Genomic DNA, 24431 nt, shown 5'->3' with positions numbered 1-24431 from the left:
TTGATCTTTTTTTATTCAATCTTTTTGAGAGGCACTTTATTTCTTTTCCACATCACTCACCGTGATGTACAATTGGTATGCTAATTGTATTTTGTGGGTCAGTATGATTATGGCAATACCACATGTAGGTAGTTTTGTTTAATGTTTTACTACTTTTGCCCGTTAAAATCACTTAAAAAAAATTATTATTTTTTTGTGTTGCCATATTGTGAGAGCGATAATTTTGTTTTCTGTCAATGGAGCTGTGGGGGCTAGATTTTGCAGTAGAAGCTGTAGCTTTTACAGGTACCATTTTGGAGTACATACATCTTTTTATTCTAGGTTTTGAGAAATGGGATGAACCAAAATCAGCAATTATTCACTACTTTGCACAATAAAAGCACTTTTTTTTGTCTCATTATATTCTTTTAGCAAAGTTATGTGGGGATTGTTTTTTGCAAGACAAGCTATAGCTTTTATTTCTACCATTTTATCCTACATATGACTTTTTGATCACTTTTTTAAAATTTTTCTGGAATACAGGACGACCAAAACAGCAACTTTGTCATTATAGGCTTCCATATATAGCAAACATAGAGGCAATTATTAGGCTATAATGACCCATCAGCATCTCATGATCACGTTGTTGGGAGCGCCATTGAGCTGACAAAGAGAGCTTCCTCTCTCCACTGCTTACATGCTGGAGTTGCTAAGGGATTAAGCCTCAGTGATTAAAGCTAGTTCAGATTTTTGCCATTGCAGCCGGCACCTGGCTGTATACTGATGTTGATGATCTCCCGCCCTTGCTATACAAAGCGCAGGGTGGGAAGGGATTAAATGAAACCTTTCACATTGAATAAGCAGTCCGATCTGTAGGCAGTGGGTTATAGAGCAAGGAGATGGGGAGTAAATTTATTTACATAGTTTTGCGGGAAAAGTTTCCGCATAACTTATATAATTTTTTTCTAGTTTATTTCGTGTTATTTCTGTGCACAAAACTATATATCAATTTGCCCAACTCCTCCTGCTTTATAATCTGCTGCCCACAGATTGGACTGCATGTTCAGCATAAAAAAGTTACCTTTAAGTATAAGAATCAGCTGTTACATTTTTGTGAACACACATGAAATCAGTATTTAGCACAAATTGTAGAATTTTCTTATTTCTTAAGCTAACTTCACTATGGCGAGTGCGATATCGTGCTGAGCAATTCAGCCTGATATTGTGCTCGGCAACGTGCGTTTTACATGTGGATGTGAGGCGAATTTTAGACAAAATTGCCTTGCATCGCTTCTTTGAAATTCCAATCCTGTTATGCAAATGTCATGCACAATAGAGGATCGGAAGTGTTTCCCATTATTTTTAATGGTAAACCTTGCTACAAAATGTCCATAGGAGGGAAAGACTCCTGTTGATAAAAGCAGTATTTAACTTTAGCAACCTATCTAGCAGCTGGTTTGTTCCCGACATGTTAATCAGGCATGCAGTAAGTGGGAATTAAAACAGGTGTACAAGAGATGCTGGCCAATCCCCTGGCCAAGCTCACTGTAGTCTATGAAGACAGAACTGTATATATACAGTGACAGGTATGTTAACAGTCTAACAATTCCAAGATGAAGGGTGTTCTGGCATTGCTTGCCTTTGTGGCGGCTGTCACCAGCATGGAGAATTTCAGCGGGTAAGTACAAAGGCTCTACGTTTCTGTTCCCTCCTTATATAATTGAGGTACTTGTACTACCACCATAGGTTTTCTATGTCTGTTTGAAAAAGCTTTTGATTTTTAAGCTTAAATAATATTGTTTATAGTTAAATCCAGCCCATAATTACACATTTTTGGTATTTATACTTATTTTAAAAATGTTTCTGCCGCCAGATATTTCAGAACTAATGTTAGAATAGCACTACCTCCTGTTTGTATTCTGTGTCAGCCACAGTAAATGTTCTAAGGTGGTCACATATGCTTGGTCTTCCTTCTCTCCCCATTCCACTGGGTATGCAGAGGGATCTCTAGGGTGGTGAGTGGCTACTTCTGAATTGCTCAGTATCTCCTCTAACAAGCAAAGAAGACGCTGGAGCTTCAGAAGCAGCTGGTTCACTATGCCAGGGATGCCTCCACATATTAAGTGTAGTACAATAGAATTAAAACAGTTTTCCGTCCTCACAAGGAATTTTTTGGCGTATGGTCTTACTCCAGCCAAGTGCACTTCAAGTAATCCATGAAAGTAAAGTCTCGCAGCTGGAGATCCATTTTGCAAAACTTTATTGCATAGTTAGTTTAGCATTCAACATTCATAAAAAACAGAGCAAAAGCGCAATACCTCCTACGTATTTAAGATTGTTATATTGTTCTTACTTATATGTATAACTACCTGATATACCTGGCTTCGCCTGAGTTAATTTGATACAGGTGTTTACATGTTGTTTGCACGAAAAATTTTATGAAGTCAAAATTACTTTAGAGGAACCAAGGAATAAAATATGTATAAACATAGAGGAGTATTTGATTCTCCTCAGGCTGCATGTACTGATGTCCCTATGCAGAATGTGCCACCCCTCCCACACTCCTCACTTAGGACGTAAGAATGCTAGCTCCTAATTTCATGCTTGTACGACACCAGGAAGTTACATTACATAGTTGTGCATTTACTTTTGCAATTAGCATAGAATTATCAAGTTGTGACACCTTTACTTTTTCTATTAAGGACCTAAAGAATGGTCGTCCCAAATTTCACGTTGGTACGACATCGGGAAGTTACAATGCATAGGAGTGCACTCACGTTTGCAATTAGCATTGAATAATTGAGTTGTGACCTCATTACTTTTCCTATTTAGGACCTAAAGCATGGTCGTGCCAAATTTCATGCTTGTACAACAGCGGGAAGTTATATTACATAGGGGTGCACTTACTTTTGCTATTAGAATTGAATAATCGAGTTCTGTCCCCTTTACTTTTCCTTTTTAGGACCTAAAGAATGCTCATGCCAAATTTCATGCTTGTACAACAGTGGCAAGTTATATTACATAGTGATGCCAATACTTTTGCACTTAGCATTGAATAATCAAGTTGTGACCTCTTTACTTTTCCTATTTAGGACCTAAAAAATGCTTGTGCCAAATGTCATGTTTGTACGATGGCGGGAAGATAGAGAATAAGATTTGGTACATTACACAGGTGTGCCAATACTTTTGCACTTAGCATTGAATAATTAAGTTGTGACCTCTTTACCTTTCCTATTTAGGACCTAAAGAATGATTTGCCAAATTTCACGTTTCTACGACACTGGAAAGTTAGAGAATTAGTGGCGAGTCAGTTAGTCAGTGAGTGAATAAAGAGAAAGTGGGAGCATCAATTGATGCAAAAAAATTCCTTGTAGGTTTTATTCTCCCATAATGTAAAATAGCAGCAATATTTTGACCTGCGATTAGGTCTTTGTCAAGGAGCTTGACAAAGACCTAATCGCAGGTCGAAACGTCGCTGCTATTTTACATTATGGGAGAATAAAACCTATAAGGAATTTTTTTGCACCAATTGATGCTGCCACTTTCTCTTTATCCAGTCTGGTTTATGGGACACAGTTCTGCTGCATCTCGGATGCGTCCTGCCCCAGTGGGGATTTTTTTTGTGCTACTGGTGACAAACTGGACTCAGTGAGTGAGTGAGTGAGTGAGTGAGTCAGTGAGGGCTTTCCCCTTTATAAATATAGATATTCTTCGTGGGACATCTTCTTTAAAAATGCTGAACAACTTGATAGAGGGATTGATAAAAAGCAGATGGAGGTTCAATTTATATATTAATATTCATACTGACAAATCTAAATGTACCAGCAAAGTGAGAAGGAATTACTGATTTGCTGACTATGAATATTCACAGACCATTCTAAAACCAAGTACCATGGCATTAATGCAGGAATTACTGCAACAGACAAGTAAATTACCTAACTGCATACCTTACATGCTAGGTTATTTTTGATGTATCTCACTTGGCCAAAAGGCACCACATATTGACAGCCAAAGGAATTGCAACAGTGAACATAGAATTATCATAAAATGAATGTTTTTGGGAAATATTAAAGCTAAACAGATTCCCTTCATTGTATTGCTTACATTTTATTTGCAGTGTACAACATGGTTTAGCATGTTCTGACTATGAAATTGAATACTAATACTATATAATTCCCCAATGTCTCCACAGGCAGCAAGTCCTGCGAATTCTCCCAGTCAATGAAGAGCAGGTGAACTTGGTTCAGGAGTTGGAAAACCTTGAGAATCTGCAGGTAACAGTCAATAAAATTCTATAGTTGTGGTTACAATTATTTATAGGCAGCTATTGATACAATAGAAATAATACTGAATATTTAGAGTATATTCTAATGTTGCAGATTTATTGTATATTCTATAGTACAGGTCTTCTCAAACTTTTCGTAAAAGGAGTCTCACCAACCAAGATATGGTGATGCCTGAGCCTCACCACCAGTGGTTTATGTCCATATCAATATTATCAAAATTAAAAATATTGCTCAAAGGAGTTTTCTAGCAATTAAAAATTGATGACCTATCCACAGGATTGATCATCAATAGCTGATTGGTGGGGGTTTGCCACCATGGACTCTGGCCAATCAGCTGTTCATCTGGCCAGCTGTCACCCTATATGAAACAGGAAGCTGGTAGCCCTCTACCTTGTGCAATGTTCAGGCTTCTTATGCAAGCACAGCTTCTAATGACGTTAATGGGCCACAGCACAATGTACAGAACTACTTTCTTCCTGCTCTGTATAGGATGACAGCTGGCCCAGTGAACAACAGACCCTTGCTAAACAGCTATTGGGGACCTGTCTTGTGAATATCATCAGTTTTTAAAACCTAAAAAACACCTTTAATTTGTCTTTCGGACCTAGTATAACATTAGAATAAGCTCAAAAGGAAATAGTTATTTTACTAAAGCAAGAGATTGGTACAGTCTGAGAAAGGCTTATTTCCCTTGCTAGATATGGAACTCTCTGCACTGCAAGTTCTGACTGACATGCTTCACTGCAGGATGCCAGTCTTAATCAACCTCACCCAGTGGCATAACTATAGGAATTTCAGTGGTCACAATAGAGGCCCCTAAGGCCTCATGCCCACGGCTAGGTCGGATTCCGACTGCAAAATCTCGCAGTGGAAGTGATTCCCGTATACCCATACTCACCTGTCCAGATCCACCGTGAATGTCTTGGCCGGCGAGCTGGTGCACATGCGCAGTGCAGGACATGATGCGCCGTCGCTGGCGTGGATCTGTGGTGAATCACCATGGGATGAATGGCTTCCATTGACTGCAATGGAAGCCATCCGTGCGATTTTCCGCACAAAATAGAGCATGCTGCGATTCTTCGCAGAGAGCGGAAACTCGCAGTTGATTTCCGCTCGTGGGCAGGGGAAAATCGTTTAACACAGCATGTCTATGGACGGACATTGCTGTGGAATTCGTGGCAGTCGTCTGGCCGCAAATTCTGCAGTGATAATCAATCCATGGGCATTGGGCCTTAGTCAAGCGGCTCAAAGGTCACTTTCACCACAGTAACAGGGCTTTTTCACTTGCCCCTGAAACACTGTTCATCTCCTACTTTACCCATGGGTTGTGCAGACACAAATACAGCATGGCAGTCTGCATACAGCACATCTTCCTCCAATTGCATACAGACTTTGCCTTCTCTATGACGCATCAGAACAGAGGAGACAGGGAAGAAGGAGGAGTCTGTATGCCCATTGAAGGTGGATATGCTGTATGCAGACTGCCGATCTGTGCGACCTGTGAGTAAAGAAGGAGCTGGATTGAGTTTGGGATGGTTGGCACCTTTGGGTTGCAAAGGGAAGAGGGTTATTACTTTGAGAGGCACTATGAGTCTGCGGGGCACAGAGAGGGGCACTTTATAGGATTATTATGAGTTTGTGGAGGCATGGAGGATGCACTGTGAATTTGTTGGGACACAAAGGGGGCTCTTTGAGTTTGTGAGGGCGCACTCAGAGGGAGCACTATGAACTTGTCAGGGCACGCACTGAAGGTACACTCTGTTTGCCAGGGTATACGTAGATGGGGCTACTGAGTTTGTGAGGGCACAGAGGGGGTATTATGAGTTAGTAGGGGCACATACAAAGGGGGCACTATGAATTTGTAGGGGCACACACAGGAAATGTAGTATTTCTTGTGGCTACATGGGGAAATTACTACTCTGTGGGCACACTATTACTTTGGGGGGCACCATAACTTACGATGGGAAGCACTATGAAGGGAATTGGGAGTAACACAAGAGGAAAGGGAAAAAATGACTGCAATCAAAAGACAAGTAATTTGTGATCAGTGGAGGTAACTGCACTGTAATCACTATCATTGTGTAGAACTGGTATCTAACCATTGTTTGGTGACTGTATTATTTAGAGGCATACTGTAGCTGAGGTCTGTAGACAGTCTGGAACTGGAACATCACTGAATGTTGCAGCCAACCACAGACCTCAGCAGTGGACATCTGATGTCTGTCATTGCCTGCAGCAGACTGTGATGTACCATAAACAGCCTGATTGCAGCATGCAAGCCAAGCTCTGGCAGGAAGAATGAAGATACAGTGCTGGTTCTGTAGGGTATAGCTTCTTTTATTATTTTTCATATGGACAGCTTAAAAAAAAGATCTTGTAAAACTCCTTTAAGAGAGCCAGTAACACAGGTGAGAGTTATGAATAAGCAGCTGCAATGAAGAAAAGTTGTGCCATGGGTGAGTGGGGACCTCCGGGGTCCCGAGCTGACCTTTTCACCATTAGTCTTTAGATATGCCCCGATCTCACCATATAGTTCTCAGATCTTTTAAAGATATTATTAGGACATAATGCTAATTTTACACAATTATTGAATTAACCCATTCATGCTTTATTTTACAGCTGGATTTCTGGCAGGGACCCTCCAAGCCCAAGAGGTTCATTGACATCCGTGTACCATTCTCTAGTCTTCAGGATGTAAAAGCCTATCTGGAGTATCACAATGTCCAGTACAGCATCATGATCCAAGACCTGCAGGTGAATGTTGGTTTGCACTATAGAAAAGATCCATGTTTTGTTTTTGTGTTTGTTATTTTATTTTTAAGGGAAAGGAATCTAGTAGCCAGCAAAAAGAGATAATAGTTCAGTGGAAATATGAAGATTTGAAGTCCAGCAATTCACATATTCTCAAAATGTACTACCTAATGGCAGGTGCTATGTCAGATATGCTAGCAGTATTGACTGTATAATACTTGTAACTGTAAAGTTTCTGTTTCGGATGTCTTACTTATGTAGAAAATGTTAGTTAATAAACAGTACAAGTACAAGATACAAACTGACCAACAAGACCGCTTACTTGTTTACAATAACACAATATGAGAAGAACCCAGTTGCAGCTTGGTGAATGTTAGGCTACTGTATCAATCTTTGTTATGAAATATGAATTAGGTAAATCACTTATCCCTTGCACCCTTATAAGCGCTAAACTGTCTAATGGTTATTATGGTACATTTGAAACTGACCTTTCTGTATATATTTTAGATAGACTCTGGGTTTTGAGGTACCCTTGGAAACAAAAGTGTCCTATACCCAGTTGTGTGTCTGCTGTTGTGTAGCCAACAGAACCCATTTAGACAAAGTACATGTTTTAAAGTTGATACTGAATTCCGTGGTTGAATGTATTAATCAAAATATCTTTATCAATATATTTTCTTACTTTTACAGACCTTGTTAGATGAAGAGAAGAGAGACATGAAAATTGGTCGTGCCATGGAAAATGCCCGCTCTACTAACTCATTTAACTATGCCACATACCACACCTTCGATGAGGTAAAAAATGATGCCTGTCAGTACATTTTAATGCATTTAGGCTGCCTGTCCACGGGCATAGCGATATCCCGCAGCAGATCTCCGCCATGGGAGCTGCTGCCTGGGAGTAGGTGAGAGTTTTCAGCTCTTCTCGCTGACCCTATCTGACAGATAGGCTCACCGTAGAGAATCACGGCAATGCCGCGATTCAAATCCCGCGAGCGAAGAAATGCTATGATTCTCCGCTGGTGGATGCTGGCCCTGCGCTTTCCATAGCAACGCCGGCGAATCATCGCCCGTGGACAGGAGCCCTTACTGTATACTCTCTGTATTTACCAGAATCAAGGTGATGTTAACAATGCCTACATACTGCTGATAGTGCTTGCACTCAGGGGTAGGGTCACGTCAGAGACATAACTTGAAACCTCTGGGCCCCAATGCAAATCTGTAACAGGGCTCCTAACTATAATGCTTTATTCATAGCACTGGGCTCCCTATGTGAAAAAGAGAGGCCTTATGGGCCCCCTAGCGCTCCTGCGCCCGCGTGCAACCGGATTCTCTGCATCCCCTATAGTTAAGCCCTTGGCGGTATTCCCAGGGGCTGCCGTGTTTTACTTTAATAATTTGTGTCAAAATACGACTGGCTTCAAATGGGTGATTTTCTCGTGTGTTGTGAGATGCTTAGAAAGAGAACCCATTGTTCCAATGGGTTTATCTACACGTGTTTTTTTCTCTCACAGCGATGCTGCGAGATGAACCGTATGCAGCATACCCTATTTTTCTGCGAACTCACATAAAACTTGTCCATTATTTGCTATGGGCAAGCACCACGTTTGCATGTACATGTCTTAAAATTCATCCTTTATGCCCACAGTCTTTGACAATGTCATTTTTACCTGTGAAATACACCAAAAACTGATATTACTCACCTCTCGCTTACCTCGCTGCTATGACCTCCGCTGTATCAGCATCCTCTTACTTACGGGTAGTGCAATCAATACTGTGGCCAATCTCTGGCCTTAGCCATACTATCGCTGAGGCCACAGATTGGTCATGTGATCAGTTGCTGAGAGGCAAGCAGAGACTAGAATAGTGCCCAATGGTCAGGCATGTGTAGCAACAGGTGAGGTGAGTAATATCAGTTTTTATTTCATTTCACATTTTCTATGCCTCGGACTGCTTGGGTGGCCCCCTTGGGAATGGGGGGTCTGGTTAATTTCCCAGTTTGCCCTCCCTAATGCCAGCTGTTATTACTAAAATGTAGACCAAAGTTTCAAGCTTTGTTCTGTATTTTAGCAGTTTTCCGTTTGTTTCTGGCATTTATGCTGGACAGAATAGTGTAAGGGGGGTCTCAAACGAACGGATGTTAATTGAGGAATCTGCAATCGCCGTCTGGGCGGGAGATCTGCGGTAAAACACAGTTATTGAAAAGTATGTATTTTTGAATTTTCCTTCACACTGGCAGATACGAATTGCATATTCCGCAAGCGGAAGAAAAATCGCCGCATACTCTATTTTAGCACAGATTCTGCGTGGAAGTCAATGGATGCATGTCTTCCGTCGCCCATTGCATATGAGCAGCAGAATCGCTCTGAACTAGCAAGCAGAATACATAGAAAAGCAAGAATATGTATTCTGCTTGCCAGTCCAGAGAGAGAGAGATTGTAAGGCTGGGTTCACACAGGGCGGATTTGCCATGGAAATTCTGTGCGTCATTTTGCTGCGCCAAATCCGCCTGCGTCCGCTAATCCTAAGGTTGGCCGGCCATGTAGACGAGATTTGTCAAAAATCTCGTCCACACGGGACAGCCAATCTGTCGTAGCAAAGCCGGCATTAGCCGGCACGGTGGCGCGGATTCCTGGCCGCAGCATATCAGCATTTTTTTTCCGTTGCGGCCGCGATCTCCTCTCTAGGAGTGCGACGGAAAAGCATGCGGCCAAGCCAGCACCAAGCGCCACGGGTTTTAAAGCTGCGCTTTTTCGGTGCTGCAAAACTGCGAGATTTCTATCGGGATTCTGCCCTGTATGAACCCAGCCTATGTGTTCTTTCCCTGTATGTGATGTTTTTTTCAGCATGGACAATTTGGTGTTCATACACGTACATCCGTGCAAAAAAAGATTGCAACCACGGTCTTCCCTGACAATTTGCAATTATTTTCCGCAGTGTATCGCTGGTCTTCCACTGCACAAATACGCCTGCAGAATCTGACCCATTAGTGTGAGCCCAGCCTAAAACAGCTTTGGTTTTTAATGGATACATTCAGTTTTCTAGATGGGATAGATTAAATGTACCAGAATAATGTCATGAGTATATTTCATATATTCACAGATTAACAACTTTATTGACACACTGGTAGCTGAAAATCCTGGCTTTGTTAGCAAAATTCAGATTGGCAGCAGCTATGAGGGTCGCCCGCTAAATGTTCTGAAGGTAAGATTAATCCATACTTTTGATATATTCTTGGACTATGGGGCACATTTATAAACATCAGGTATGTGCTAACTAAGGATGAGCGAGTATACTCGCTAAGGCACTGCTCGTCTGAGTAATGTGCTTTAGACGAGTATCTCCCCACTTGTCCCTAAAGATTCGGGGACCGCTGCGGCTGACAGGTGAGTCGCGGCGGGGAGCAGGGGAGAGCGGGCGGGAGAGAGGGAGAGAGAGATCTCCCCTCCGTTCCTCCCCGCTCTCCCCCGCAGCTCCCCGCTCCGCAGCGGCCCCCGAATCTTTAAGGACGAGCAGGGAGATACTCGTCTAAGGCACATTACTCAGACGAGTAGTGCCTTAGTGAGTATACTCGCTCATCCTTAGTGCTAACAGCATTTTCAGCTCCATATTTATATGCTGTCTATGACAGATTTCATGTATGTGTTCCAGTCTCCCAATGACTCCTATTATTTTTCTCTTTCCCTATATATTCATACCTGTTTTTTCCTTTTACTCGTATTCATTTTGCTTGTGCTGCACAGGCAAATACTGAAGCGTACCTGTAGTTAAACATCTTGGATCCATAATGTACAGTCTATTGAATTATTAGGAATTAAAGGAATTATTGGACTTTTTAAAATCTTAGCATGATTATTTGTATGCTCTATAGCCATCTAAAGTGGTACAACACATGACATGATTTGAATCCCTTCTCAATAGGCTTTTGACTTTGACATTAAAGGGGTGGTCTCGCGAAACCAAGTGGGGTTATACACTTCCGTATAGCCATATTAATGCACTTTGTAATGTACATCGTGCATTAAATATGAGCCATACAGAAGTTATTCCACTTACCTGCTCCGTTGCTAGCGTCCTCGTCTCCATGGTTCCGTCTAAATTCGCTGGCAGCTTGCTTTTTTAGACGCGCTTGCGCAGTCCGGTCTTCTCCTTCCAGCACGAGCCGCTTCAGTGTGCTCCCCGCTACAGCTCTTCTGCGCATGCGCAGACGAGCTGTCACTGCTCGGGAGCACGCTGGAGCGGCCATTCTGTACCTTCCTCTGTTAGAGGAAGGTGCAGAAACTGGAGCTGCCCAGCGGAGAAGCCCAGCCCAGCCCAGCAGAGAAGCCCAGCCCAGCAGCCCTGAGAAGCCGCCCAGGTAAGTGATGGGTCGGGGGGTGATCTTGACTAACAGGTGAAGTTCCCGGGCCACAGCGGTAGGCCCCGGAGCCCAGCGCTGGGCTCCGGAACCTAGCGCTGGGCTCCGGAACCTAGCGCTGGGCTCCGGAACCTAGCGCTGGGCTCCGGGGCCTTCACCTGGGCTCCGGAACCTAGCGCTGGGCTCCGGGGCCTAGCACTGGGCTCCGGGGCCTTCACCTGGGCTCCGGGGCCTTCGTCTGTTGTCAGGGTCTAGCGCTGGGGAGCCGGGAGCGTAGCGCTGGGGAGCCGGGAGCGTAGCGCTGGGGAGCCGGGGCGGTAGCGCTGGGGAGCCGGGAGCGTAGCGCTGGGGAGCCGGGAGCGTAGCGCTGGGGAGCCAGGAGCGTAGCGCTGGGGAGCCGGGGGCTAGCGCCGGTTACCTGCTGCCTGGCGGTGGGTGACTGGTCGGCGGCTGCGGTGGGTCCGGTCGGCGGCTGCGGGGCGTCTGGTTGCCATGGAGACACAGCTGGCAGCGTCTCTGGAGCGCGCACGTCGGGCTGCAGCAAGCGAAGGGAAAAGAGCCGGCGGCCATCTTGGGGAAACTTTTATAAGTTGCTGAAACGCTGGAACGGTAAGTACGAACCAGCTAGAAAAGTCATTTACAGGGGGGCTTAGTTATGTATGCTTAATTAGGGGGACTGGGCAAAAAAAAAAATTCACTGCTTCCTCGAGACATCTCCTTTAATCTATATTAATTGCTTTGAAACAAGCTATTATACAGAGCATGTTTCCTAGATGAAGAACATCATTACATAACACACATACGCACTTCATAAAAATCATGTAAAAGTATGAAACAAAAACGTATGGTGCTTATTATGAGTATGAACTCAGTGGTTATTATGTTACATATTTATTCTATATGTTATATTCTAGTTCAGCACTGGTGCAAACCGACCAGCATTCTGGATTGACACAGGAATCCACTCTCGTGAGTGGGTGACTCAGGCCAGTGGTCTGTGGTTTGCTAAGAAGGTATGTAATTACACTTTTTTACTTTTTCAATATTTTTATAATTAATGGAAGGAAAAATTGTTATACCGTAGTACATATCATCACTTGACTGCTATTATAATCATGGCTTCGCAAGTTCCTTCCCTACTATTTTTCCAGGAGTTATGATGCGCTAATTTCAATTTGTGCATTTAAACATTTTTTATTTTACTGTTGGGACATTAATTTCAATTGAAAACAAGATCAAACATACATGGGAGACTAATAAGCTACTTTGGTAAATAATAAATGATCTCATGCATTCTATTATTTTGCAGATTGTTACAGATTATGGACGTGACGCATCTCTTACTGCCACTCTGAACCAAATGGATATCTTTTTAGAAATTGTGACCAACCCTGATGGCTTTGTTTACTGCCACACCACAGTAAATATTACTTACTTGGTTATAATGAAGGCATTATTCTCTGTATTCTAAGGTTTCTTTATTTACATGCCATCACTTTATAGCAGTTGTAGGAAAGATTTCAAACCAAACACTTCACTCATTATCATTATTACATTACAGAACCGTATGTGGCGTAAGACCAGATCTCGCAATACGGGCTCCACCTGTATGGGAACTGACCCCAACAGAAACTGGGATGCTGGTTTTGGAGGTAAAAATGCTTCATTCTGCCATGAAGTATATCTCTAAAACCTCAATGTCAGGACCAAGATAGCAGGGCTTAAAGAAAAAAGAATACTAAGATTATTTCTAGGTGGATCAAAGAAATGGCTCTTTAACATGATTATACAATACATCTAATGCTGTCATATTTGTAGAACATGGTATTGGTTAGTAGGGCATAACAGCTTGTGTGAAATCCTGAGTATATAGAAGTAGGAACCCCAGAGTGAAACTCAAAAATAGATTTCTGGATAAAGAAATGTTGTAAAATGACAAAAGGGTCATTTAAATAATCGGAAATTCCTTAATCATACCTTCTTATTGATATTGAGGTGGCGGATCAAGCTCAAACCCCTGCAGTGAAACATACAGAGGACGTGCTGCTAATTCCGAATCAGAGGTCAAAGCTGTTGTTGACTTTGTGAAGAGCCATGGCGAAATCAAAGGATTTGTTTCCATCCATAGCTATTCCCAGATGCTTCTCTACCCATATGGCTACACTAATACTCGTACCCCAGATAATGGCGAATTGGTAATTTCTTTATAATATAATATGTTATTATTAGTGATGAGCAAGCATACTCACTAAGGACAATTGCTCGAGCGAGCATTGCCCTTAGTGAGTACCTGCCCACTCGAGAGAAAAGGTTCGGGTGCCGGCGGCGGGCAGGGAGCAGCGGGGGAGAGCGGTATGAGGGTTAAAATTCTAAGTGCAACACCAATCGGGCCCACCCCACTTGCCCCGCTGCCGGCGGTAAGAAGAGACACCACACACAGGAGTCTGGTCTAGCTCCTCACACGGGAGAAAAAACTGCGCACTTTATTACAGATTACATGAGATCTTATACCCTCTGCCCTCTCACCACTAGGGGGTGATGGGCTCATAATCATATATGGGCAGTCCGGATTTGCGGACTGAGACAGTGAAAATCATATAACAGTCATGTACATTTGAACATCTTGATATCTTGTTCCAGCGCTTCTGGGAAATCGGCCAAGTACATGCGGCCTTGTCTGGTTCCGTATCTTCTCTGAATTTCTTAGAACATCTCTCTCAGCCTTGGCATATCTGATGTAAGGCGAAGTATTAAAGTTTTTTTCTCATTTGGAATTGAATAAAACTTGCATATAGGTATAAAACCATAAAAAACACATATGGCAATATATATATATACCCTCACAAACCCCCCTAAAAAACTTAATATGGAGATCAAGCATCAGACCTTGCACTTTTCCTCGGTCGTCTCTCCCTTGCGTCAGGGTTTCTCCACTGCCCGTAAGTCCCTACTCCTAAAAGGGAAGGGATCCCTACCTCACCTCAGAAGGAGGCCATGGATTCCCTGGGCTTATTTCCGGGCCTCCATACCCTCTATCTGTACAAGTTAACACCCCGCAGGGTGTGCCCTCGCCGGAACCTAAGGTCTTCTGCACTTTCCCTAGGCAAATGGGAAGTCCACTGACAGTCCATCTTATGAGACTGAGGCAGACACAGTACTAGTCCATCTCTCCATTCTTTTGGTAACGTATCTGGTTGGCATTATCGGAACTGGCTCTTCATCTTTTTCAAACAAGGGAAATTTTGGTCACATAAAAGGGATAATACACAAACAGGAAATTACATACCCCACCTCTTTCTGCTAAAATCATATCCACGGCCACTCTATTTTGGAACGCCATGGATGCAGTGGGCCCTAACTGGTCAGCTAACCCTTGTAAAGCATCTCTGGTGTAGTTTACAAACCTCTGCTGATTGTAAAAGATATAATTCATCCAATCTACATTATTATTATTATTATTAACAGTGACAAAAGCAAATAAGGACTCAAAACCTGCTTTAACCTGATCTCTAGAATTAAATTCATCTGGCACCCCCCTTGGCACTCCTATTGTATCTATGTGTACATGTGGATCAAAGCTACCACCTGGAGCGTCAATGTCTCTCCTAGCACGATGCGGTGTTGGATTCTCACCCTCAGTGTAGTCTTATTGATTGCACATTTGATTTATTAATTTGTTCTAAAACAGGGGGCTAGTGTACAGTAGTCAAAGGTGTGTGTTAGAGGAATTGTACCACATTATAGCATTTAAAGGATATGCAGGATCATTAGTTTTTTCAGTGCGAGGTGTGGATCCAAGTGGGCTTTCCTTCGAGCTTGACTGCAGTTGGGGTGGTGAACAACATCTGGTAGGGACCTTTAAACCGGGTTTCTCTCTCAAACTTTTACATAGACCCTGTCACCTGGTTTCAGATTGTGACACTCATCTGTAGGACCTGGGATAAAAGCAGAGACTACAGAATACATTATTGACAATTACTTGGAGAGGCCTATGACAAAATTAACAAGAAAATCATTCCCCAAACTCTGCTACTGTGACGTGTACCCTCCAGAGAAAAAGAAAAACTAATAGGAGACACTCAATTCAAGATTTTACCATTTTCTTCATTGCCTTTTGTATCTACTTTCCCACTACTCCGCGGATAGTAGGGTGTGTGAAAAGCCTGGAATATACCCAAAACAGACATGATGTGTTGCATTATTTCACCTGTGACATTTGTACCTTTGTTTGACTCAATCACTTCCGGTGCCCCATATCTGCGGATTACCTCATTCATGAGCTTCTGTGCGGTTACCTGCTTATTTACTTTGGTAACAGAGTAGGTCTCCAACCTGAAAAACATCAACAACAAGCACATATTCATGCTTCCCAACAAGTAGGAGCTGAGTGTAGCCAATTTGCAATCCCTGAAATGGGTAGAGTGGTCTAGGCAAGTGTGATGTGGCAAATTTACTTCTGCCCTGTTGCTTTATGGCAAAGATCATGCAAAATTGGACAAATGATGCAGCAGCTACAGAAAACCAAGGAGCCACCCGTCCTTGTTCAAGCGTTGACATCATTGTTGCTTTGAGAGGTACGTCTTTCCGTGCGTCAGCTGGGCCTTTATTGGGCACAGGGACTATGGTAAGCAAGTTCTGTTGACTGTTCACCATACGCCGTCCCTTTTTAGTCCATTTGTAGTTTTAGTCAAAGTTCAAAGTTATAATCAAAGTCCAAGTTTTTTATCAAAGTTCAAGTTTTTATCAAAGTCCAAGTTCATATCAAAGTAGTCAAAGTCCAAGTTTTTATCAAATTCTTCTTTTCTTCTTTCTTCCACGGCTTAAGGGCCGCTGCTTTTGCTGTGTGGTCTGTGATGGCGTTGCCTCTTGCTTCTCCGGTGTAGGAATTGGTGTGAACTTTCCACTTTGTCAGGTAGAAGTAGGGCCTCCATGAGACTCTGCACCATTGCATCATTCTTAATTGGCTGTCCTGCTGAGGTAAAAAAACTGTCTGGCCTTCCATTTTGGGCCGTAATCATGAGCTATGCCAAATGCATACCGGGAGTCAGTGTAAATGTTTGCCGTCTTACCTTCCTCCACTCTACACGCCTCAGCGAGTGCTTTTCATTCCGCTTCTTGTACTGCGACATGCGGAGACATTCTGCTTTTTAGGACATCTTGTTGTGTAACCACTGTATATCCAGTGTGGAGTCGTCAATCACCCTGGTACCATCTATAAAAAACAACTCAAAATATGCATTATTAACAAGGGCTTTCAGTAACTTTTTAAACTTAAATTTTCTTGTTGCATCACTGCTAGACAATCAGGCTGATATTCTATTTCAAATAGATCAGAATCTTGTTGCAAAAAATTAAAAAAATTTAAAAATGACTTGCAAAAAATTTAAAAATGGCTGATTTGCAATACCTAAAATGGCTGATTTGCAATACCTAGATCACCTACGCCTTCTCCTCCCCCCCTTTGAAACCAGGGTACTCAATTGGAACAATAGTAGCCGGGTTTAAGTTATTATAACATTGTAAAAAGATTTGATGGATGCAGATAAGGCCTGTAAAATGTTAGCACCTATAACAGAAACATGAGTTACATCGGGGCAGAATAATCTACAAAACATCTACTAATATTGGAAATGTGAGATCCCTTTAAGTGAATTCATTATTAGTCTGTTCCTGCCTGCAGTCTTATCTAAATTTCAGACAGGAGAAAACAAAACAAAACAGGAAAAAAAACTAGCTGCTCAAAATTCTCCCCCCTCCCTTGTGCAGGAGGGATGAAACATTATTACGTACTATTACATCATCTAGCTCCACCCCTTCGATATTGGCACATTGCGTCCGTCTTCTCAACTTAATTTCAGCTTAACCGTCCACACGTCCACATCTCAACCAAGCAAAGTCCCATGCATGGGGTAGGACTTTTACCCCCAGTCAATTTCCACATCACACATTCCACCACAGCCCGAACACGGGTCACTAACTCACATCCATCCATGCGCTCAAGTCTGCTCCGTCACCCCCCCCCCCATTGAGGTGTACCAGTACATACAGATGCACAGACAAAAAAAGTTTGGCAAACATACATACATCAGCTGAAAAACACCGAGGTGAGTGCTATTATAAAGTACATTATTCTATTGAGATGAGATTGTGAATGAGCGCTATCTTTGACAAATTATGTGAAAAAGTTTGCTGAGTGACTGAAATATTCTATATTTCTTATCTACTGAAGCTATTATATGCTGTATTAAACGCTGAAGTATTTAGTTTCTGTGACCCTGACTTTGGAGTGAATTCTGAAAGCCCCCACTTTTTCAAAACAAATCTCTTATCTCTCCGCGACTATGAAACACAAACTGATTTGTTTTAGCTTAAACTATTGAAAAACATTTTGAAATCATAATTAACACATATCCTGGGACCTTGCAACATTCATTTTCAACCCCTGTATAAGTAAGAATATATATTAGAAATTACTATATTTCCCTGCCTACTAAGACAGTATAACTAATTAAATTCATTTCAATTCATTGCAAGCAAGCCAAGATATTAACCAAGGATGTTATTGTATTTTCTCTCTCGCTGTTATCTTCCTGACCTTGGAGACTGAACACAAGCTCACAGCTATATGTCAACAGACTCTTCTCCCCTTCAGCTAACTATTTGCACTTACAGTATATATATATACACATATATATCCACCTAGTATGGATTATACATTATCTATTATCTATCTTGTATTATACACATTTCCATCTCTCTTTGCCAACCAATCACGTGCATTGTAACTTCCTTATCGACTTGCTTGCTCCCCTTATTTCTCTCCCCTACCTAACTGCCAATATAACCTTTAATAGACACTCTCCTGACGCCCTCTTGATCACTTACTGTACTTTTCAACATTTCACTTACGGATACTTTCTTAAACAAATAATGTGTATATACGTAACTTACTCTGACTGTCTCTCTCTCTTCTAGCAAACCTTGGTCTTCCAAGGCACCTCTGGGTCCTAAAGACCTCCCCCCAGACACCATTTTGTAATCTGCCATGCGGTCGGTGTCACACATTTTCATTAGAGTTTTCTTACATTCTACAAATTCATCCACACGGGGGCAGCCCTTGAGGGGCTCTGTCTTCTTTAATAAGATCTTACGCATATTACAACAAAAACAACAAAAAATAATAATAATAATAACACGCTCCATAGAATGCATCCCTCTTAATTCTCAAATTGTCAGCCCCTTATATACCGGCAGACAACCGAGGGTCCCTTCTCCTTATGGAACCAGTCCCATAAAAATGCATCTCTCTGAAATCAAATCGCTAGCCCCATATATAAGGCAAACCGACCGAAAGTCCCTTCTTTCTATGAGACATCTCACAAAATGCATCCCTCTCTGCTAAACCATTAACAACTAACTAAACTAACCTGAGGGTCCCTTCTCTTGTGAGATCAAATGAAAAGTAAGAGAAAAAAAAAAATTCTGCAGATACAACAAACAATCTCCACTATCGCTAAAACGCTACGGACTTCAAAGTACAAATAAACTACAGACTAGTTTCTGGGTGAGCCATTGGTGCGCATATCACGGTCAGTGGTCCATGACGGCAAACCCGGAGCCCACACGAGTTACCGTGTAGAACTCTTAACCCAACCCGTCCGGTCACAAACCACAGATAGTCCATCCCGCTGCAAGACTCGCAGTGTAAAACACAACATAAATATATGTTTGTCTTACCTGGAGTTCTTGTGAGTTGATCAGGCTCGGTTTGCAGTAGGACGGTTTCTCAGTAGCGTGGATCCGGGTGAATTGCGCTGTAAGCTCCGATTTTACCGCCGCACGTTCGGGCGCCATTTATGAGGGTTAAAATTCTAAGTGCAACACCAATCGGGCCCACCCCACTTGCCCCGCTGCCGGCGGTAAGAAGAGACACCACACACAGGAGTCTGGTCTAGCTCCTCACACGGGAGAAAAAACTGCGCACTTTATTACAGATTACATGAGATCTTATACCCTCTGCCCTCTCACCACTAGGGGGTGATGGGCTCATAATCATATATGGGCAGTCCGGATTTGCGGACTGAGACAGTGAAAATCATATAACAGTCATGTACATTTGAACATCTTGATATCTTGTTCCAGCGCTTCTGGGAAATCGGCCAAGTACATGCGGCCTTGTCTGGTTCCGTATCTTCTCTGAATTTCTTAGAACATCTCTCTCAGCCTTGGCATATCTGATGTAAGGCGAAGTATTAAAGTTTTTTTCTCATTTGGAATTGAATAAAACTTGCATATAGGTATAAAACCATAAAAAACACATATGGCAATATATATATATACCCTCACAGCGGGAAGGAACGGAGGGGAGATCTCTCTCTCCCTCTCTCTCCCCCCCGCTCACTGCCGCAACTCAGCTGTCACCCGTGCCAGCAGCCGAACCTTTTCTCTCGAGCGGGGAGATACTCGCTAAGGGCAATGCTCGCTCAAGCAATTGCCCTTAGCGAGTACGCTCGCTCACCTCAAGTTATTTTGGGCTATATAAAAAACTGTTTGTATATGAAGATATGGGAGTCTTAGTTTTGTTATTGGCGTTATTATTATTGTCTGTTTCTGCCTTTTTGTATACAGGACAGGCTTGCTAAATCTGCAATAGATGCATTGGCTTCACTGTATGGAACAAAATATACATATGGAAGCATCATTACTACCATCTGTAAGTACTGGTTTTACTCGGTATACTTTTACAATAGGAATATTAAAAATATGGGAAAGATATTCTTTGTTTCACAAAGATCTGGTGTCATTACTGGTGAGACCACGTTTGACCATACTTGGAAAATTGAGCAATACATGGCAGCCACTCAAATGAATGGCTACTAGAGATGAGCGAACGTACTCGGTAAGGGCGATTTCGCAATCGAGCACCGCGATTTTCGAGTACTTCACTACTCGGGTGAAAAGTACTCGGGTGTGCTGTGGGGCGGGGGGTTGCAGAGGGGAGTGGGGGGTAGCAGCGGGGAACAGGGGGGAGCCCTCTCTCTCTCCCTCTCCCCCCCACTCCCCGCTGCAAGCCCCCGCTCACCCACAGCGCACCCGAGTACTTTTCACCCGAGTAGTGAAGTACTCAAAAATCGCGGTGCTCGATTGCAAAATCGCCCTTACCGAGTACGTTCGCTCATCTCTAATGGCTACCTATGCAATACATGGATGGGCCAGGTAAGCCAGAATGGGATCAAGTCTTAGGCTGGCTTCATACTGGTGAGAAAACGTGCGATTTTTCCAGCAATGCGAGAGTGAGTAAAAATGCAGAATTATGAAACCAATGATTTTCAATGGTTTCATTCCCATCCCGCAAAAATCACACCATGTTCTAATTTTTTGCAAAGTCGTCCATTGTTTTCAATGGGTTGGCAGCAGCAGATACTGCAATTAAAGCCCTCCCACAGCACCATTGACGGAAAAGTTTTAACCCTTTCCAATCCACTGTCTGACGTCTAAAGACATTCTGATTCAAGGCTGTACAGCTTCTGATGTTGCAAGACATCTGGCAGGGTATTCTTACTGTATATTACTGGCCGCTCTGTTCTCAGGGGCCTCTCCAGCATGTCCAATACTGCAGTACTGCCTCTAGCCAGCAGGTGGCACCATTGTATAATGGCAGAAAGAGAAAGCCCCCTAGGAAACCCTGAATCCAAAATTGGATTGCAAAGGGTTAAAAGGTATGAAAATGATTATCTGAGCAGTTGCATCCGACCCTCAGTCACTCCATGGATCAATGTTCTCCACGCATTTCTGTCTTTCACGGCTTCTTTCAGTTCCGCGATTGACATGTTCGTGGGGGCCTTGATTTTATCTAGCCATCTTGTTCTTTGCCATCCTGATCTTTTCTTTCCGCTGACTTTGCCAAGCATCAATACTGTTTCCAGTGAGTTAGCGTGCATCAGGTGGCTAAAAAAAGAGAGCCACTGTTTGATGATTTTGCCCTCTAGTTATATTTTCGGTTTGACGCGATCTAACACTACCTTGTTCATTGTCATGGCAGTTCAAGGTATCCGTAGCATTCTCTTCCAGCACCAAAGTTCAAATGCATCAATTTTCCAAGCTGAGTCACAGCATATGGCAACAGAAAGCAATCTATTTACTTAGTTTTTAAATGGATTTTATTTTCAAAAAGCAGTGAAACATTAAATAATATATATTTGGTGTTACTGTAATTATACTGACTCACAGAATAAAGTTAGTAAATTATTTTTACCACACCACCGTACAAATTGAACCCAAAGAACAATAGCACAATTGCATTTTTTTTCAAATTTCACCCCACTTAAAAATTAAACATTTTTTTAGTACGTTCTATAGTTTATTAAATGGTGCCATGTCTGTTATTATTAACCCTCAGAAAATTCTTGTTTTACAGATCAAGCCAGTGGAGGTACCATTGACTGGACCTATAATCAAGGCATCAAGTACTCTTACACCTTTGAGCTTCGTGACACTGGCCGTTATGGTTTTGCCTTGCCAGCAAACCAGATTATCCCAACTGCTGAGGAGACCTGGCTGGCTCTTACTAAGCTCATTGAGCATACTCGTGATAACCTCTATTAAATAATAAACCTTGAAATGCAATAAAGATCCTTACTAAGACCAAACAAAATAGTGTTTGTATTTAAATATGTTATGATATGTGGCTACTAGCTCACCCCACCTCCGTCCACTGGTGGCTACACATTCTCTCCATGTTCTCCACAGCTGTCCAACTTTGTGTACCTGCTTGATCCTCTCAACCACCCAAAGGCCATGAGGACACACTTGAAGACTTAAAGGACCAGCATGCCCTTTGCTATGTTTCCCACCAATCATAGAGTACCTAAGGTTATATCAGGGAATTTCCCTCTAAGGAAGGTACCTAAGGTTTTGGTCTTTCTGGTCCAACTGAATGTGCTTATAGTTTGTACTGACTTCCCGATTTCTGACTTGTTATACCTGACTTCAGTACATTCTCTATTCCAGACCTCGGCTTCTTGTACTGAACATTCTTCAATCTACTGCTTGCCGCGACTCCTGGCTTGTTGTACTACACTGAACCTGCTTTGTGTCCCCTGACCTCTGGCTTGTCCCTTGTACTGACAATATGCTACCTGCCACAACCCAGAATGCTCTGATTGCACGTCAGTTTACATGCGCTGGTATAGCACCCTTGTCTGTTCTAACACCATCTGCCACATAACTTGGACCACTTCCATTATAATGGAAGCCTAGATCCCAACTGGTTAGGTGAAAGAGTGAATATTATGGTTCCTCGGGTATCTCATCTGGATTTGGCCCAAAGTCAAACCACTGTGTGGCACAGCAGGTGAACATGCACTGATTTTAACAGTAAGCTTACGCCATGGATCCTGCTAGTGCTCAGGCTGCTAACCAGGATCTGACCTTGTAGCAACACAACTTTCAGGAGCATGTGCTTTCAGCAAATTTCCACCAGACTACATGCAATGGATCCCTTCCAGATGGTTCAAAGTGCAGTTCAAGCCACCTCTCAAGCTGCTATGCAAGTGGCTACCCAAGCCACAAGTCAGGTATTTGTCTACCCTTCCCACCGTGATATAAGGGGGACCCTAAGATGTGCTGTGGTTTCATTAATCGATGCCTAATCCACTTTGAATTATAGTCAGCTCAGTTTCCTACTGATTGCACCAGATTGAATAGAGAGGCCTTAGTCTGGGCTACTCCACTGCCGTAGCAAGGTGACTCCATGACATATCTGACCACCTTCAAGAGAGTATTTGAGAAGCTAGGTCGGTCTTCATCAGCAGCCTCCTCTCTGCTGCAACTCTGTCAAAAGTCTATGACTGTAGGCCAAAACACAGTCCAGTTCTGCACTTTAGATTCTGAATTAGAGTGAAATGAATGTGTTAGTGGCAACCTTTTGGGAGGATCTTTCCAGCAGAATGAAGTAGCAGGTCTTGAACTACTTATAACCCTTGATGAGCTAATTGCACATTTTGCAGGAATTGATATCTGATTTCATGAGCAACAGAGAGAATGCATTCGAGAAAAGAGGAGCCCTTGACTGGCACTTAAGTTCTTGCATCCTCCACAACTACATCCTCTGACCACAGCTGATGTACCTATGGCACAAGAGTCAACCAAGCTGTCACCTGCTGAGTGATAAAAAGATGCACCCAGGAGCTTTTCTGTACGGTGGTCAAAAGAGTCACTATCTGTGTTCTTGCCCAGTTAAGTCATGAAACTGTCACCTAGGAGTGTGCAAGACGTTATCCAAGGTGATACCAGCATCTTTCCAAAAATTGTGTTCCCAGTGATAAACAGCCACAAAACTACTCAGTTTTCTTTCGAGGTCTTCCTGGATTCCGATTTGGCTTGAAACTTTATTCATCAAGCACTAGTGTTCACATAAGATACCCACGCTACCCTTGAGGAAGGCAATGTCCATCACTTTTGTCGATGGTAAGCTCTTGCCTGATGTCATTCAGTTTGTCATGGTATGTTTGAACATGAATACAGGGGTTCTGCATAAAGAAAAAACTGCTTTTTGTGTCCTATCAAGAACCGTTAATTCCATTCTTCTTGGGTTTCCTTGGTTTTGTTTCCCTTTGCCAGTGGTGGATTGGGTCTCCAGACAAGTATTCCACTAGAGTAGTCATGCAACTCGTAGTACTTGCTTCCAATTTCTCAACTATGCATGACTCCTGTTTCCAAGGAGCTGTCTGGCCTTCCAAATCCTTATACTGGTTTCCAGAGGTCTTCAGTAAATGGGAGGCTGAGACTCTACTGCCTCATAGATCCTATAACTGCTTTACTTAATACCAGGATCTACTCCACCTCAGGGATGAATTTAGCTCCTCTCTCTGCCTGAGACTAGGGATATGCCTGGTAATATTCAGGAAAACCTTGAACACATAGATTCACCTGAAAATTATTCTCTAAGCCACGCCAAGGAGGTGAAAGGGCTGTACTACATAGCATGAAATCAACAGTGGATATGCGGCTGATTTTGAGTCAAAATGGATTTTGACTGTTTTTGGGATGCAGAAATT

General features: G+C 42.7%; 1 protein-coding gene across 1 annotated transcript; it reads left to right on the top strand.

Moving 5' to 3' along the window:
- Nucleotides 1–1592: 1592 nt before the first annotated feature.
- LOC136612065 (carboxypeptidase A1-like) lies at nucleotides 1593–22020 on the top strand. The gene is made up of 11 exons (XM_066592151.1): nucleotides 1593–1657; nucleotides 4172–4253; nucleotides 6885–7019; nucleotides 7707–7811; nucleotides 10119–10220; nucleotides 12288–12386; nucleotides 12683–12793; nucleotides 12935–13025; nucleotides 13369–13568; nucleotides 20002–20086; nucleotides 21791–22020. Exons 1-11 carry the CDS (start codon nucleotides 1593–1595, stop codon nucleotides 21976–21978), a joined length of 1263 nt encoding a protein of 420 aa, XP_066448248.1. The 3' UTR covers nucleotides 21979–22020.
- Nucleotides 22021–24431: the final 2411 nt, after the last annotated feature.

The sequence above is a fragment of the Eleutherodactylus coqui genome, chromosome 2 (genome assembly GCF_035609145.1).
Source record: "Eleutherodactylus coqui strain aEleCoq1 chromosome 2, aEleCoq1.hap1, whole genome shotgun sequence".
Lineage (NCBI taxonomy): Eukaryota > Metazoa > Chordata > Amphibia > Anura > Eleutherodactylidae > Eleutherodactylus > Eleutherodactylus coqui.
Note: the sequence above shows the minus strand (reverse complement) of the source record. Positions and strands in the feature narration are given on the sequence as shown.